We start from the raw sequence: 16,431 nt of genomic DNA on the forward strand, positions 1-16,431 counted from the left end.
TCATAACAGCACACAAACCAACAGCCACTCTCAGACAACAACTCACCAGGACAAAGGACCCGATATCCAGCATGAGCAAAACCAATGTAGTATTAGAGATTAAGAGGTAGTCATAGGAAGGAAAATATACTGCCGCAGACCCAATGACTTTCCAGGGGGATTTCCCCTTGGGCTCTGAGCTCCTTGAGTTTTGAATTATTTTTCCCACCTGCTGAATGCAATCAGTCTTCAGTGACCACTGCTTCTGGGGGCACCACTGAGCTCCTACTCCACAGAACAGGGTGGCAGCTATTTAATTGGCTGCTGGTCATAAAATGCAGAGCAAAGTGCTGGCAGCCAATGCAGGGGGCCAGCAGGATACATTTCTTTCCAATATTGGATCGAGTGCCTGATCAGTCATTGCTACCCAGTGTTTCAAATTGATGAAACTGGAAGACATTGGGAGATGGACATTTTTTAAACAATGGCAGAATCTGGGGAATGTGGGGCAAGGAACGGAACAAAAGGGGCCTTGATAGTTGATAGTGGTTAAATGATCTTGTTTTCATACCGTTTTCATCCTCAATCTCTGTTGGTCCAGTAAAGACTCTGTTAGCAACCTTCACTCTCCCTCCTGGTCCAAAGTGAGGTCCATCTATTTTGTTTTCTTTGCAGAGTTTGGTCAGTAGCTGGGTTGGTTTCACAGGATCTCTCCACATATTGTAGCCATGACTGTGTATAGGAAAAGCACACCGTTAAACATTACACCCCCAGCTTGGTATCCAACAGCTACAGAAAGTGTCCAGATGAAAACAAGATTCTTACCACAATGGTATATTTTAGAGGTCCTCTATAGTTCATTAAGTATTCCTTACGTTGGCCTTATTTAATATTGGTGTGAGATTGACTCTCTGTGAGGGGTTTCTTCTGCTCCCTCAGTACTATTCCAAAAAACCTTTGATGACCCAACTTGCCCTCCTGGTTTCCAAGTTAAGCAATCTTGTTAACAGCTCTCTCTCTCTCTTCTGGTCCTATGCTCTCCCTTGTAAATCTGTCATCATCAACCTTATCATCAAAAGTACAGTTCTTGACCCAGTCATCCTTACAAACCACTGCCCCAACTCTAACCCGCTTTTTCTCTCCAAAGTCCTTGAAGCGGTTGCCATATTCCAAGCCCAAATAAGATGGTGGTACAGTGGTAATGTACAGTGGCTTAAGGGGTGCAGGTTCAAATCTCACCTCAGTAGCTGATGAACTTTAAATTCAGTGAAAAAAAATCTGGCATTGACAATTAGTTTCAGTCTTAGTCACCATGATTGTTATGGTTCATTTGGAGAAGGAAATTTGCTGTCCAGATTACACATGACTCCAGATCCAAAGCAATATGGCTAGCTCTTAACTACCGTCTGAAATTGCCTAATAAGCCGCTCAGTTCAAGGGCAATTCTGATGCAGGCCTTGTCAGTGATGCCCATATCACAAGAAACAACAAAATAGTCCATGCCTGTTTATACTCTCGAGGCAAGAAAACTGCTTCAATCATGTTTATCCACCTGCTCCCCAAACTCTTCAACTCCTTTCCTTTGCCCACCTATCTAATCCAAACTTTAATGCTGGCAGATATTAATGGGATTAGATTAGACCAAGTTGACTTCATCCCAGAATGTTGAAGGAGGTGGCTACCAAGGTAGTAGATGCATTGGTGGTTATCTTTTCGTGAGTTCCTGAAGACTGGTAAGTGTTAAATGTAACCCCATGATTTAAGAAAGTGGGGAGGGGGGGGGGTGGAATCCAAGATGGTGGCGTCGGCGTCCTGTTAGAATCGCGTTTACTGTGCTCCACTCTGCAACACTGACCTGACAGAGGCTGAACCCATCCCAAACACTTTACTGTGAGTAAAAACACAATAAAGGAGCTAGAAACCTGAAAAAGAACTACTTACCTTTGACCTTGCAGCTGGAGAATGCCAAAGAAAGGAATACCAAGGGAGCAGCCACCTCATTGGGGTTTTCTACAAACTTCCTAATAGTAGTAGGGAGATCAAAGAACTCATAGGCCCTGGGCCTGCTTACTCACCAGACCCTGGTTGAGGAGCTGGCCAAATCCTATGAGGTCCTGGGAAGGCAGATCCAGGAAAAAAATGAGGAGAAGCTGGTTCCTGTATCTGCTATGCTGCAAGACCTGGGAAAAAGGACTGATGAGCTCGAACGCCGAGCTGCAGGGGTAGACGCAGAGACTGACTCCTCCAAGAGCTGGATTGAAGCCCTGGAAACATAGGTCCAGGGTCTGTTGGATCTGGTAGACAATCTCAAAAACAGGAGCAGAAGAAAGATCAGAGGGAACGGAGTTCTTCGAGAAGTGGTTCCTGGACTTACTTGGTTTGGTGGTTGAGAAGGGAAGGATAACAATTGAAAGAGCTCACCGGATTGTGGCACAAAGCCAGGTATGGATCAGCATCTACGCCCTGTCCTGGTAAAGTTCCATTATTACAAAGACAAGCAGAGGGTCATGGAAGCCTCTAGAGCCCAGGGGAGGGACCAGAGGGTGTTGGTCCAGAAAATGAAGTCCTATGATGGCGTCAAGAGGAGATTGAGAGAACTTGGGATCCAGTATTCTTTAAGATATTCAGCGGTGCTTTGGATCAATCATAATGGATCCATACATTTGTTCGACGTGCCAAAAAAAGCAAAGAGCTTACTGGACACGTTGACTGGAGTCGAACGGCCGAGTAGGTGTAGAGGACAGAGCTGTTCGGGTTTGTACTTCTTTAAGAAGGACATGGTGAAGTCTCCGTTTTGGTAATACATTGTGTGAAATGATGTCCAAGATGGATAGAGTATTTATCTTTAATCTCTAAGTTATGTTAAGGGATGGATGACATATTTTAGTTTACTTGTTTATCATACTAACCTTGCTCTTCAGTGTTTTTTTTCTTTACCGGGTGGTCGGTGTATGTGGTGCGACCCTAGCTGGTAGGAGTTGAGAGGATGGTTGGGATGGTTAGTAGGATTGTAGGATGTGTGGGTACCCCCTTTGAATAGGGGGTGAATTTCTCCAATCAGTGCCTTTGGCGATTTTTGTTTTTCAGTTTTTGCTGTACAGAGTTTTTGTAAGTTTTGTAGATTTGTTGGCTGTAGTTATTTTAGTCTGTGTAGTTTTGGGGTTTTGTGGATTCTTTTGCATTAAAGCTCAGTGATCTGTAGTTTGAGTTCCGCCTCTCTAAATGGTGCTATAGAAGTTATGGTTAAGGATGTGTTTAAGTGGTTCATCTGGAATTTTAAGGGGAGTCATTCACCTGTCAAGAGGAAGAAGGTACTTTCCACCTTAAAAGGGAGAGGGTGGATGTTGCCTTATTACAAGAAACACACTTGGATGACGCAGAGCATTTGAAGCTGCAACAGAATGGGTATGACCGGGTTTATTTTTCATCTTACAATATGAGGGGTAGAGAGGTGGCCATTTTGTAGGAAAGAATCTCCCATTTAAGTTATTAGAATGCATTAAAGACACACACAGGAGATTTGTAATCCTTAAAATTTGACACATGGGCAAGAATACGGGATCTTAAATGTTTACTGTCCCCCAGCTCACCCCCTTAAATTCTTGACAGATACATTTTCTAGATTGGTTAACCTTGCACCTCAACATATTATCATAGGAGGGGATTTGAGTTGTCTCATACTGTCCACCCTACAGTAGACAGATTGCCCAAAGGCCCACTGATATCTTCTTTGCGATCTAAACAATTAAGGGATCTGTGTGTTGAATTGGGGTTGGTAGGTGTTTGGAGGCACCTTCACCTTACTAGCAGGGACTTCATGTTCTTTTTGAACCCACGTAAATGCCATACCAGGATTGACCCCCGCAGCACATCTGGGCTCGGTGGTGTTATGTACAATTGGCAATATCACTACATCTGATCACGGCCCAGTGTATTCAATGGTTAAGAGTAAGGATATGGTGTTAGGCTCGAGGCACTGGTGTCTGGACCCCTTCATCCTCAAGGATAGCAAGATTATTGAATTCTTTCCTACTGAGTTCAGGGCTTTTTTAGATATGAATTCAGGCTCACCCAAAAGCCTATCCATTCTTTGGGAAACAGCTAAAACCTAAGCCAGGGGGTTGGTTATTTCTGATTCAGCCAGTAAGAAGCGACAGATGGGTGAGCAGCAACACTTGCTCGAGATGCGTCTGAAAGTAGCTGTAAAGGCTAACTTTGACAGGCCCTCACTGGTTAAACTGCAGAGGATCACAGCGCTTTGGTCTACACTGAACTGCACGCTCACACGGACAGCCAAGAGGGAGTTTACATTTGTAAGTCAAAGGCTGTTTGAGCATGGGGATAAGCCGGGCAAGTACCTCGCATACCTTGCTAGGAAAAGGAGTGACCCCGCCCCAAACCATTACCTCGATCAGGGAGGACGCTGGCAATTGGACCTATGATTCTAAAAGGACTAATGCAGCATTCTGGAAATTTTACTCTGAACTATACCAAGCTGAAAGCTGTGAGAGTGGGCGGGTTAGGATGGAATCTTTTTTTTTAAGAATTTGGACCTTCCAGGAGTGACCCCTGAACAAGAGTCTCTCCTCAATGCCCCACTGTCAGAGTGAGAGGTGCAGGAGGCTGTGAGGCAGCTCCAGGATGGGAAGGCGCTGGGTCCTGACATAATTCCCAGTGAGCTCTAGAAGGAATTCATAAGTATATTGTCAGGGCTGATGCTTAGAATGTTTAATGACTCACACAGTCGTAGCCTCCTCCCACCATCTCTAAGAGAGGTGAACATCTCTCTCATTCTTAAAAAAGGGAAGGCCCCAGAGAACTGTGTTTCCAATAGACCCATCTCACTCCTGAATGTCGACTTCAAAATCCTATCCAAGACTCTGGCATTAAGGCTAGAAACTGTACTGCCTTCCATCATTAAGGAGGATCAGACAGGGTTCATTAAAGGTCGCAGATTGACGGATAATGTCAGGTGATTACATAACATGATCCAAGTACGTCAACAACGATCGGTACAGGGATTGGTGATCTCCCTAGCGGTGGTAAAGGCATTTGACTGGGTCGAGTGGCCTTATCTTTATCATACTCTGAAGCGGTTTGGCCTGGGAGAGACCTTCATCAGGTGGATGGTGGTTTTGTATAGTGACCCTCTTGCCATGGTCCTCACCAATGGTGCATGATCAAGCAATTTTAATATTTGTAGGGACAGTTGATAGGGCTGTCCCTTGTCACCATTGCTTTTCATATTGGCGATTGACCTGCTGGCGGAGGCAATACACAGGGATCCCAATATAACCGCTCCAGAAGTGGGGTAGAAGTCACATAGGATCACACTGTATGCAGATGACCGTTCTTGTCTTCTTATCAAACCCAGCAGTCTCAGTGCCCCATCTGATACAATGCATCAATTTATTTGGTGGCCCCTCAGATTATAAGATCAATTTTGCGAAGTCAGAGGCCATGCCCAAGGGTGGTCTCCCAAGACTGCCTGATCCTGAGGGCGGATCTCAGTTCCGCTTTAGATAGGAGGGCTCTCTGTATTTAGGTATATTTATTATTCCCATTTTTGATCAGCTATTTAAAACCAATTTTACCCATTTATTCGATGGAATCAAGCAGGACCTTCGTAGACGGGAGGTGCTTCTGATCTCTTGGTTCGGGTGGATAGCTCTCATTAACATGAACATTGGGCTAGGTCTGTTGTATCTGATGTGAATGTATCCTCCGCTTTTTACGAAGCAAATATTTAGAAGGCTGAATGGCTGGTTTAGGACTTTTATCTGATATTGCAAGTGGCCCCTAATTAAATTGACTAAATTGCAGTTCCCTTACAGACTGAGAGGTGTGGGCCTCCCAGGTATCAGAAACTATCAGTTAAGCTCGTTGCTGTCTTATATGAATGATTGGGCCCGGGGAACCCTCACTCACTTTGAGTGGACACTGAAGCATTTCAGGTGAGATGCCCCCTTATTAGCCTGCTGTTCTTAGACAAAATAGGAACAGTTAAGGAATATTGCCATAGCCTAATAGTCATCAATACTGTCAAAGCATGGAGGACAATGCATGGGGTGAGGATAACATTGCCAAAACATACCATAGTTGGTATGCTGGGCTTTCAGCCAGGGATGATGGACTCTGGGTTTAAACTATGGCCAGCTATGGGCGTGTCTTGCCTGTGTGATTTATTTGAAAGTATAAATTGATGTCCTTTGACCAGTTGGTTCGGAAATATGAATTGCCCAGTATGGATCTCTTTTGTTTCTTTCAAATTAGAAACTTCATACACTTCTAACTGATTCTTATAGGTCCGACATGGAGAAGAGGGTGCTGAGTGCTGAGGACACATTATCTATTAGTAACGCTTATCATCTACTGGGTGAGGGTCCCTTGGATGAGACTGAATGGCTCTGTAAGATATGGGAGAAGGAGTTGGATGTTGAGATCTCTCTGAAATATGGGAGAATATCTGGGAAAATGCAAGAAGGATCTCGATTTGCAACAGGACCCACCCTTTGCAATTGAAGATTCTCCACAGGGTCCATGTGTCCCAGCCTTCCTTGCTAAATTTAAAGTGGGAGCATCTCCAATGTGTCCTCAATGTAAAGTGAGCGTGGGCACGCTTACTCATTGTCTTTGGTCCTGTCACAGATTGTAGGCATACTGGAGCGCTGTGGTAGGTAAAACAGAGAAGGCCTTGGGAACGGAGGTGGAGATGGACCTGGTGTCTCTTCTCCTTCGCCTTATTAATTCACTTTCATTTGATGCACACAAAAAAAGGCTTTTCGGTGTCCTCACTTTTTGTGCCAGAAAGAACATTCTATTAGGGTGAGTGTCGGATAACACCCTGGGGCTGGCGGGCTGGTGTAAGCTAGTCGTTGAGCACATTCCCCTTGGACTTTCTTACGTGTATGGTGCACCATAAAACTGAGAATTTCTATAAGACGTGGCAGCCCTCTTTGGACCAAATGGATACAGATTTGTCCGCCATACTAATAAGAGCCTCTATTTAGCCCAGGCAGTTCTATGTAATACATCTGGTATCCAGAGGGGAGGAACGACAAACGTTTGAATATGTATAAATTTATGCACTCGATGATCGAGGGCTATTGCTTTGTTTTGCTCCACTGTGTTATAGTAATTATCATTATTATTGTTGTTAAGCTTTTCCTTTTTAGCTTAGTTATTAGTTATTATTTATTTATGTAATTAGCAGGTTTGTTTTTTAATATTGGTTTGAATTGTTTGGTTTTGTATTTGTTGTAATATTCAAAAGAATTTTTTTTCCTTTTTTAATAAAAATATATTAAACAAAAGAAAAGAGGAAGAGGGTGAATGAAGAACTGCTAATCTATTACTTTAATATCTGTATTAGAGAAAATATTAGAATCTACAATTAAAAAATGGGATAACTGGAATTTTCAAAAAGAATGGTAAAATTGATCAAAGTCAACATTGATTTGTGGAAAGGAGATGGTGTTTGACAAAGTTGGAAGATATTAAATAAATTATGTGGAGGGTTGATAAAGGAGAATCAGTGGATGTGGTCCATTTGATTTTGAGAAGGCTTTCCAGAAGGTCCCACACAAGAGGTTAGTAAATAAAATTAGAGCACGTGGGATTAGGAACATACCAGTGTGGGTTGAGAATTACTTAACAGACCAAAAGCAGACTGTAAGAATGAATGGGAGAAAGTGAGGACTGCAGATGCTGGAGATCAGAGTCGAGAGTGTGGTACTGGAAAAGCACAGCAGGTCAGGCAGCGTCCGAGAAGCAGGAGGATAAACGTTTCAGGCAAGAGCCTTTCATCAAGAATGAGCCTCATTCCTGATGAAGGACGTATGCCTGAAATGTCAATTCTCCTGCTCCTCAGATGCTGCCCGACCTGTTGTGTTTTTCCAGTACCACACTCTCAGGTAAGAATAAATGGATCATTCTCAGGATGGTAGACTGTTATGAATGGGAGTATTCAATGGTCAGTACTAGACCCCCAACTGTTTGCAATTTATATAAAATATTTGGATGTGGGGACTAAATTGTAATATTTCCAACTTTGCTGATTTTACCAAATTGAGTGGAAGATCAGTTATAAGATCCAAGGGCTTCAAGAGGGCTTGTACAGCTATGTGAACAGCTGGTACAAGTCTACTGGAATAGAATGGGAAGGGTGTGAAGTAGATTGAACAGGAAGGCAGACTGTTTCTTAAATAGTGAGAAGTTGGGCAGTGTTAGTGTCCAACTGCAGCAAACAACCAGGAAGGCAAAAGGATGTCGGCTTTCAACTGAATGGGATCTGAGTACATGGATGAAGACGTCTTACTGCTTTGGTGAGATCTCACCCAAAATATTGCATATAGTTTTGGTCCCTCACCTAAGGAGAGATATACTTGCCCTAGAGGGAGTGCAATGGAGATTCATTGAATTAATCCATGAGATAGTGAGAATGTCTTATGAGGAGGGTCCATATTCCTTAGATGTTCAAAGAATGAGATAGTGGTCTCTTTGAAACTTAAAAAAATTCTTACAGGGATTGACAGGGTGGATGTAGATAAGATGTTGCCCCTGCCTGGTTAGTCTAAAAGCAGGTGACATAGTCTCAGGATAAGGACTAATTTATAAGGTTGAGATGAGGAAGAATTTTTCATTCTGAAGGTTGTGAACCTTTTGAATTCTCTACCCCAGATGGTTGTAGGAGCTCATTCATTGACCATTTCTGGAGACTAAGGATTTTCAGAGACGTGGAGATAGTATAGATAAATGGTATGGAGATAGATGATCACTCTGCCTGAATAGCAGAGCAGGATCGATTGGCTGAATGGCCTATTTCTATGACATAGTTCCTGCTTCAACCACTAATCCTGGAAATTATTTTAATCGCTGTAAAATCCTCTGTGGAGAGAACTTACTCCATCCCACAACTATAAATTTCTCACCTTGAAACTTGTGGACTTGACTCATTATGGTTGTCTCTGGAGTTACCAGAAGCAGTCTGCTTTGATCTACTCTCTCAAATCCCTCCTTATTCATTTTGTGACATTCCCCCAAATTGTTCTAATAAAAGATTGCTACCCTCAGCACCCATGTTGGATGCCATTGAAGGAGGCTCCAGGATGTAAAATAGATGAATTCCCCACCACTCCTGCACACTGTGCCTGTTGTCACTCTGCCACCCCTTCACTTGTTGTCCCCTTACCCTTCCACACTAATCAGATGAATATCCAGGGGAAAGTGAGGACTGCAGATTCTGGAGATCAGAGTTGACAGTGTGGTGCTGGTAAAGCACAGCAGGTCAGGCAGCATCCAAGGAGCAAGAGAATCGACATTTGGGCATAAGCCCTTCATCAGGAATGAGGATTCCTCAATCCTGATGAAGGGCTTATGCCCGAAATGTCGATTCTCCTGCTTCTCAGATGTTGCCTGACCTGCTGTGCTTTTCCAGCACCACACTCTTGAGATGAATATCCTGGCCTTGCCTTTACCACTTTCAGCTCAGTTTACTATCAATGGGCTGGAATGGACTGGAATGGATTGTAATGGATTGGAATGGACTGGAATGGACTGGAATGGATTGTAATGGACTGGAATGGACTATAATGGAATGGAATGGACTGGAATGGATTGTAAATGTATTCTGCTGTTGTCATTACATAATCAAAGTACTGCAGATGCTGGATACCTGAACCAAAACCAGAAGGTGCTGGAGAAACTCAGCAGGTCTGGCACACATCTGTGGAGAGAGAAACAGAGATAACATTTCAAATCCAGTATGACTCTTCTTCAGAAAGCTCCAAAGAAGAGTTATATTGGACACTACTGTTTCTCTCTGCACAGATACTGCCAGATCTGCTGTGTTTCTGTAGTATGTTCTCCTTTTACGCCTGTCACATCTGGCACAGTGGCTCAGTGGTTAGCACTGCTGCCTTGCAGCCCCAGGGACCCAGGTTCAATTCCTTTGGGGACTGTCTGTGTGGAGTTTGCACATTTTCCCTGTGTCTGAGTGGGTTTCCTCCCACAATCCCAAAGATGTGCAGGTCAGGTGAATTGGTCATGTAAATTGCCCATAGTGTTAGGTGCACTAGTCAGAGGGAAATGGGTCTGGGTAGGATATTCAGACTTGCTGTGCTGAAGGGCCTGTTTCCACACTGTAGGTAATCTAAACATCCTTGTTTTTAAACCACTGCATGACCTTGTGCCTCTCTATCTCTGTAATCTCCTTCAGTACAGCAACCTTCCAAGATATCAGATTCTGGCCAGTTGGGCATCTCAGATGTTAATCGCTGCACCATTGTTGGCTTGTCCTTCAGTTATCTAGGTCCTGAGTAATTTCCTGCTGTCCACCTCCTTTCAAACCTCTCTCTGATCAAGTTCTCAATCATCAGACCTAATATTTCTATATGTGGCTCAATGTCATACTCTGTTTTACAATACACTTGGGCTGTGTAATTACACGAAAGACACGGTATACATTGTCATTGTTGTTGAACTGCTCTGATTCCCATGTAAATGTGCTGACCATCTACACATTGCAACTCGACATTGAGGCTACATTATTGTCCCCAAATCGTTCGAATCAGATTCAGTGAAGTTAATATTCTGACATTAACAGACAGAGAGGACGACTATGAATCTGGTTGAAATAAAAGTTAAACCCAAGGGATACAGTTAAAATTAATAAGTACAAGTAGTCATTATCCTATGTTTTCACTGTATGTAACTTCATGCATAAATTGATTAAAAATTAAAACAAAATCTTTCTCAGTAGGGAAGGACATTAACACCCTTTTATGCAACAGATTCTAAAGATAATTTAGACTACATGTTAATTAAATAGAATGAAATGTTAAATGACTCACAGAGAATATTGCTGTGCAATGCCACATGTTGCTCTGTGTTTGCTGTAGTAGCGATTTTCTAAGTCTAGTTTGGTTTCTCCAATTAGATCATCTGTACCCACTAAATCCCAGTCATATATTGACACAGTCAGCATCGATTCCATTGGAAATGTGACTTCAATATCAAAAGACCTGTTTAAGCAAATAAAGTGAGATAATGTGAATGAACAGATAAAGTGGGATGATGTGAATGAACAAAATGACAAGTTAATATTAGAACATCAATGATAATTGCTTGATGCAAAACAATTTCCTTATGTAAATAAAAACCATACTTCATAATGTCTGCTCAGCGAATCTAGGGTACAAATTCTAGAATGTTGTTGCTGGAAGTGTAGCAGGGTGGAACTTTCACCGACTCCTTACTGTTTGCTAAGGTCCTGCCCCTACTCCCCAAGATTTTGCCAATTCCCTAGTGGGATCTCATCTTTTTAGTGACAGTCACTGTGAAGACTAGAAATGTGGAGTGGTATTCTGCAGTCAAACCTATCTCAGTGAGCCAGAGGTGTAATCTGACCAATAATTACCATGGGTCGCTTGTCTTCTTTCAAAGTCAGGTTTCATCTGGGTTCAGTAAAGAGTCACCCAATTTGCAGCTTGAAATAATTGCAAAATTAATGCCTGATTTCAAACGATGTAGGATTCATGAACCAGCCAGAAATATTCATCAGGTACTGGCCCCGCTACCCCCACTGCAAACTGTTACTGTCTAATTGTAAGGTTTGGCAGAAATAATCCAATTCTCCCTTGGGGCAGCACGGTGGCTCAGTGGTTAGCACCGCTTCCTCACAGTGCCAGGGACCTGGGTTCAATTCCAGCCTCTGTCAGTGTGGAGTTTGTACATTCTCCCTGTGTCTGCATGTGCTTCCTCCAGGTACTCTGGGTTCCACCCATAGACTAAAAATGTGCAGGTAAGGTGGATTAACCATGGGAAATACAGGGATGGGGTAGATGCCCTTTGCAGGGTTGGTGTGGGCCGAATGGCCTGCTTCCACAATGTTGGGATTCTATAACTTTATCCTCATGATTAGAAGTTTCCATGTATTGACAAGCAAGAAAGAAATTGATTGATTGTTTAGGGTTCACTACAGCTGCCACAGTCCCTGTTTTCTCCAGGATAGCTATAGTTTTCATAACTGGATCACAGTGCCACAAAATCTGCTAATATAATCAGAATCCACTTGGCCCATGGCATCCTTGCTGGGTCTTTGAAACAATTATCCAAACATCTCACGCAAAAATCCATTATTTGTTAATGAGGTGACGGTATAGTGCATACAAAATCAGAATTCGACTTTAGAATACTGGACTTGTAGTCTTGCAAACGAGAACATGTGAGATCTTCCTCCATATTTGGTGGACCCATTGACAGTACTTACTTTCCAAAGACAGGATTGAGTTGCTTGGAAATGTAATTCTCCTTGTCTCTGATTTCTGTCTTGCCAAGTTTAATGACGATGTATGGGTCTGCTTTGCCATTGATGTCAGCTGGATGCAACTCTGTGGCCTAAATACACAAGCAAAACAAAAACAAACAAACAAACAAGGCAAATCAGTAGAATTTTGATGAAAGACCAAGAATTAAAATAAATGATCACAAGCACTGCAAATCAAAAATCAGAAATGAAATGGAAGAATATTGGTTGGGAGATGCTGCTGCAACCCTAAATTCAAAACATGAGTCAACCAATCAGCAACAAACACAAAGTGCTGGTGAATCTCAGCAGGTCTGGCAGCATCTAAGTTCACATTTCGAGTGTGATATGGCTCTTCTTTTATTTCATTTTTATTTCATTTTTTTTTCCCCATAATCCAGTATACTTTGTTTCTATTTAAGTAACTGTCTAATCCCCTCTTGAATGCCTCAGCCAAACCTGCCTCCCCCATTTTTCTGGGTTTGTTCTTGCTGCTCTCCTCTATACCCAAATGGAAAACTGGTTAGTGAGATGGACCTCTGGGGACCCCTATACTATGTGCTTGTTTCTGCTGAACTGTCTGGTGGTCCTGAACCTGCAGTAGCCACATTAGTCCAATTTTGCTGACTGAATTGGAATGACCAGGTTCCGTGGAATTAAAATTGGAGCATTACTGGTCAACCATTACAGCTCAAGGTAAAAACACCCTTAAATCTACAAGGTTTAGGAAGGATTGAATTCAGGTTAACACTTCGAATGTTCAGGATGGGAGTTGAGGATGGGAGTTTCCCATTGTTGTTAACGATTTAACAACTGTTTAAAACCAGTTATTTCAGTGAACCAATTTAAAAGTGATAAAATACTGAATAATTTCTGAAATAAAGAAATGCCATTTTTGAGAATGGTCAAATTTTATGACTTTAATAAATATCCACGAACATAAAACTCATTAACTTTCATTTAGCTTGATTGGTAACCACTTACCCTCACTACATACACTCTGACTAAAACATTGACGAGATCATTGTTTGGAATTCCCTGGAACATTCCAAATGTGGGTTCATAACCTGCTTCCCGAGCGATATCTTCTGGTAGAGGTACTTTGTAAACACAGATCGAGCCCTGAATTATGTTTTTGAAAACAAAAGTATTTGATAAGATGATATAACACTGATAAGAAATGGTCAAACACAGAAGTGAGTAAATATGTTTATCAAGTTAATTGATTGAACTAATGTAATCCTGGTTACTTGATTCTATTGAACAATTGATGTTGAAAAACTGACCGAGAAGATAGAAACAGAGAAAATAGGTTTAGGAGTAGGCCATTCGGCCCTTTGAGCCTGCCCCACCATTCAATGTGATCATGGCTGATCATACAATCTCAGTATCCCACTCCTACTTTCTCTCAATACCCTTTGATCCCTTTAGCTGCAAGACCCACGTCTAGATCCCTCTTGAATCTATCTAATGAACTGGCCCCACCAGCTTCCTGTGGGAGAGAATTCCACAGGTTCACAACTTTCTGAGTCAGGACATTCTTCCTCATCTCAGTCCAGAATGGCTTAACTCTTAGACTGAATCCTAGTTCTGAACTTCCCCAAAATAATTTTAGTTACATTTATTTATAATATACCTCAATCTGTTTTGATATTGAATAATGATAAATATGATGAAGGGAAAATCTCTCCCTGGTTCTTGCTGTCTCAGCTTTCTCTGGTATGAAATCAAAATTCTTCCATAAAAATGGTGTCACATCAATAAGTGACCTATATATCAATTATGACTTTTTATTTTCCTTCTGCAACCAGTTACAGAAGCACATCAACATTTTTCTTTGTTTTGTTCTTTCATTGGACATGGGGATCACTGACCAGGTGCTCTCTATCCTTAACTGCCCTTGGGAAAGTGAGCTGCCTTTGGAAACAGCCGCAGTGCTGTTAGAGCATGAATTCCAGGATTTTAACCCAGTGATAGCAAAGGAACACTGAGATCATTCCAAGTCTGGATGGTGTGTGCCTTGGAGGGGAAGTTGCAGTGATGGTGTTCCTTTAAATCCACTGCCTGTGTCTTTCCTGGTGATAGGGGTGATGGTTTTTCTGATGGACTGTTGAGGGAGCCTTGTTGAATTTCTGTAGCACCTCCTGATGACGTACATTGAAGTGTGCACATTCAGCCTGGATGCCATGTTAGACTAGAAATGGCAACCAAATGTTGAAATGTTGCTACAGAAGTAAATCTTAAGATCAAAATCTTCTAGAGATACATTTTTTAAAAAGCTGCAACGTTATTGTGATATCTTGCGAAGTATTATAGTTTCTACCCTTTATAGTGTTTTACTAAACCAGTCTGAAAATAAGGTCAGCTGATTACCACGTTAGACATGAAAACTGCTTGTATGGGTGTTCTTGATTGACATTTTCAAAATAGAGACAAAAATACTGAGAATTCATATTAAATTAGTTTTCTTAAACAAATGAATTGTACAGAGACATCTTTAACCACAATGTGGAAATGCCATTCACCTGATGAAGGAGCAGCGCTCCAAAATCTTGTGATTTCAGATAAATCTATTGGACTACAACCCAGTGTCATGTACTTCTGCCTTTAACAAAGAATTGTTTTAAGTTGTCAAATTCATTGCTTTCACAAAGTGGGTAATCAAATTCATTCAGATTTATTTTTGGCTCTGGCCATTACAAGGAGGTGATTCTGGATCAGGTGTAACACTTTTCACTTTCAAAATCATTCGTCCACAACAAGTCACCTCCCTCTTCTTCCACTGAATTGGAAATTCCACATTTTTTAAATGACCTGCTAACATTGAACGCTTATTGTATTGCACAAGGCTAGTCTGATGTTTTGATATTTGCTTTTGAATTCAGTTACAGAGTCCCCTGTGGTGCAGTGGTAGTATCCCTAACTCTAGGCTGGAAGGTCCAGGTTCAAGTCCCACCTCAAGATGCAATGGCCTTGGAGATGGACAAAATCATAAGGGGCATAAGAGGATCGATATTAAGGAGAAACATTATCTGTGTTAGAATGATCACTAGCAGAAGATCAGGAAGAATAAAGCTATACAGCTTAAAGTCCTTAGAATTTATGAGGTTTTCGATTTTCAATCTGAGATCTCAGTTCTTTTGCTTGTTGATTGAAATTCGTAGCAATTATGAAGTTTGTAAATCTTTAAGTTCTTGATGAATGTGTATTTTCCCAAGCTGCTTTTCTACCAGGTACTAACTTCAATGATTGAGAGAAACAGCAAGTGAGTGAGAGAGAGAGAGAGAGAGAGAGAGAGAGAGCCTTCCTGCCTCTGTTTTTGTCAATCTATATTTTTCCTTTGCTTTGCTGCTCAAAGCAACTATTGAAACATATTCCAGAGTCTAGCTCCATTGACTTTCCAAACTGGCTAATTGGTAAACCAGACTGTCATCTCCCAATCTGAAATTATCATCCGTATTTGAATTAAACAACAGATGCAAATTCCTTGAAGGTAATTCAGTTGTTTAGTTTTGATGTCTTTAGTTAAAAAATGTTAGAGTCATTGCATTGTTTGTTTAGTTGTTTAGTCTATTCCACATGGGTGCTGGGAAATTTGCCTAAATCTGTGGCTTGGTGACCATTGTGGTTATTTTAGGTCTATCTTTCCTGCTTTTTAAAAACTAATTTAATTGATAAAAGATCTCAGGTACAAAAATTAAATGATATAAGTTAAATGCAGACTTTCAACAGTCCATATTCACCAATATCGTGTTACATGAAGAATGCATGTGATCACTTATGCATTTTTAATAGTGAGTAATGTGGAATTTAGAATAACTATACAAAGATTGGGACAACAACATTCATTTCCTTCCTGGCTTTGACTGAATATTTTTTAAAAAATTGTTCATGGCATGTGGATGTCAAGCATTTATTACCTATCTGTAACTGCCCCTTGACCTGGCTGGCTTGATAGGAGCATTTCAGTGAGCAGTTAAGAGTCAACCACATTGCTGTAGGTCTGGAGTCACATGTAGACCAGACCAGGCAAGGATGGCAGATTCCTTCCTGAAAAGGTTTTACAACATACTTGTCTTAGGCCAGATTTTCCATTAAAGATTTTTTAATTGAGTTTAAATTTTGCCATCTACCATGGTGAGATTTGA

General features: G+C 41.5%; 1 protein-coding gene across 5 annotated transcripts in view; it reads right to left on the reverse strand.

Annotated features, from left to right (window-relative positions):
* The window catches only part of otofa (otoferlin a), a 436,145-nt gene that overhangs the window by 39,848 nt on the left and 379,866 nt on the right, over positions 1-16,431 (reverse strand). For all 5 annotated transcript variants that reach the window (XM_087977131.1, XM_087977125.1, XM_087977118.1 and 2 more), the window contains 4 exons: positions 13,268-13,405; positions 12,248-12,375; positions 10,830-11,000; positions 551-711 (listed from right to left, as the gene is read on the reverse strand). In XM_087977131.1, coding sequence (XP_087833257.1) covers positions 551-711; positions 10,830-11,000; positions 12,248-12,375; positions 13,268-13,405 — 598 coding nt within the window. The remainder of the gene's footprint in view (positions 1-550; positions 712-10,829; positions 11,001-12,247; positions 12,376-13,267; positions 13,406-16,431) is intronic.

The sequence above is a fragment of the Chiloscyllium plagiosum genome, unplaced genomic scaffold (genome assembly GCF_037043375.1).
Source record: "Chiloscyllium plagiosum isolate Xiang-an unplaced genomic scaffold, Cpla_swu_hap1 HiC_scaffold_3, whole genome shotgun sequence".
Taxonomy (NCBI): domain Eukaryota; kingdom Metazoa; phylum Chordata; class Chondrichthyes; order Orectolobiformes; family Hemiscylliidae; genus Chiloscyllium; species Chiloscyllium plagiosum.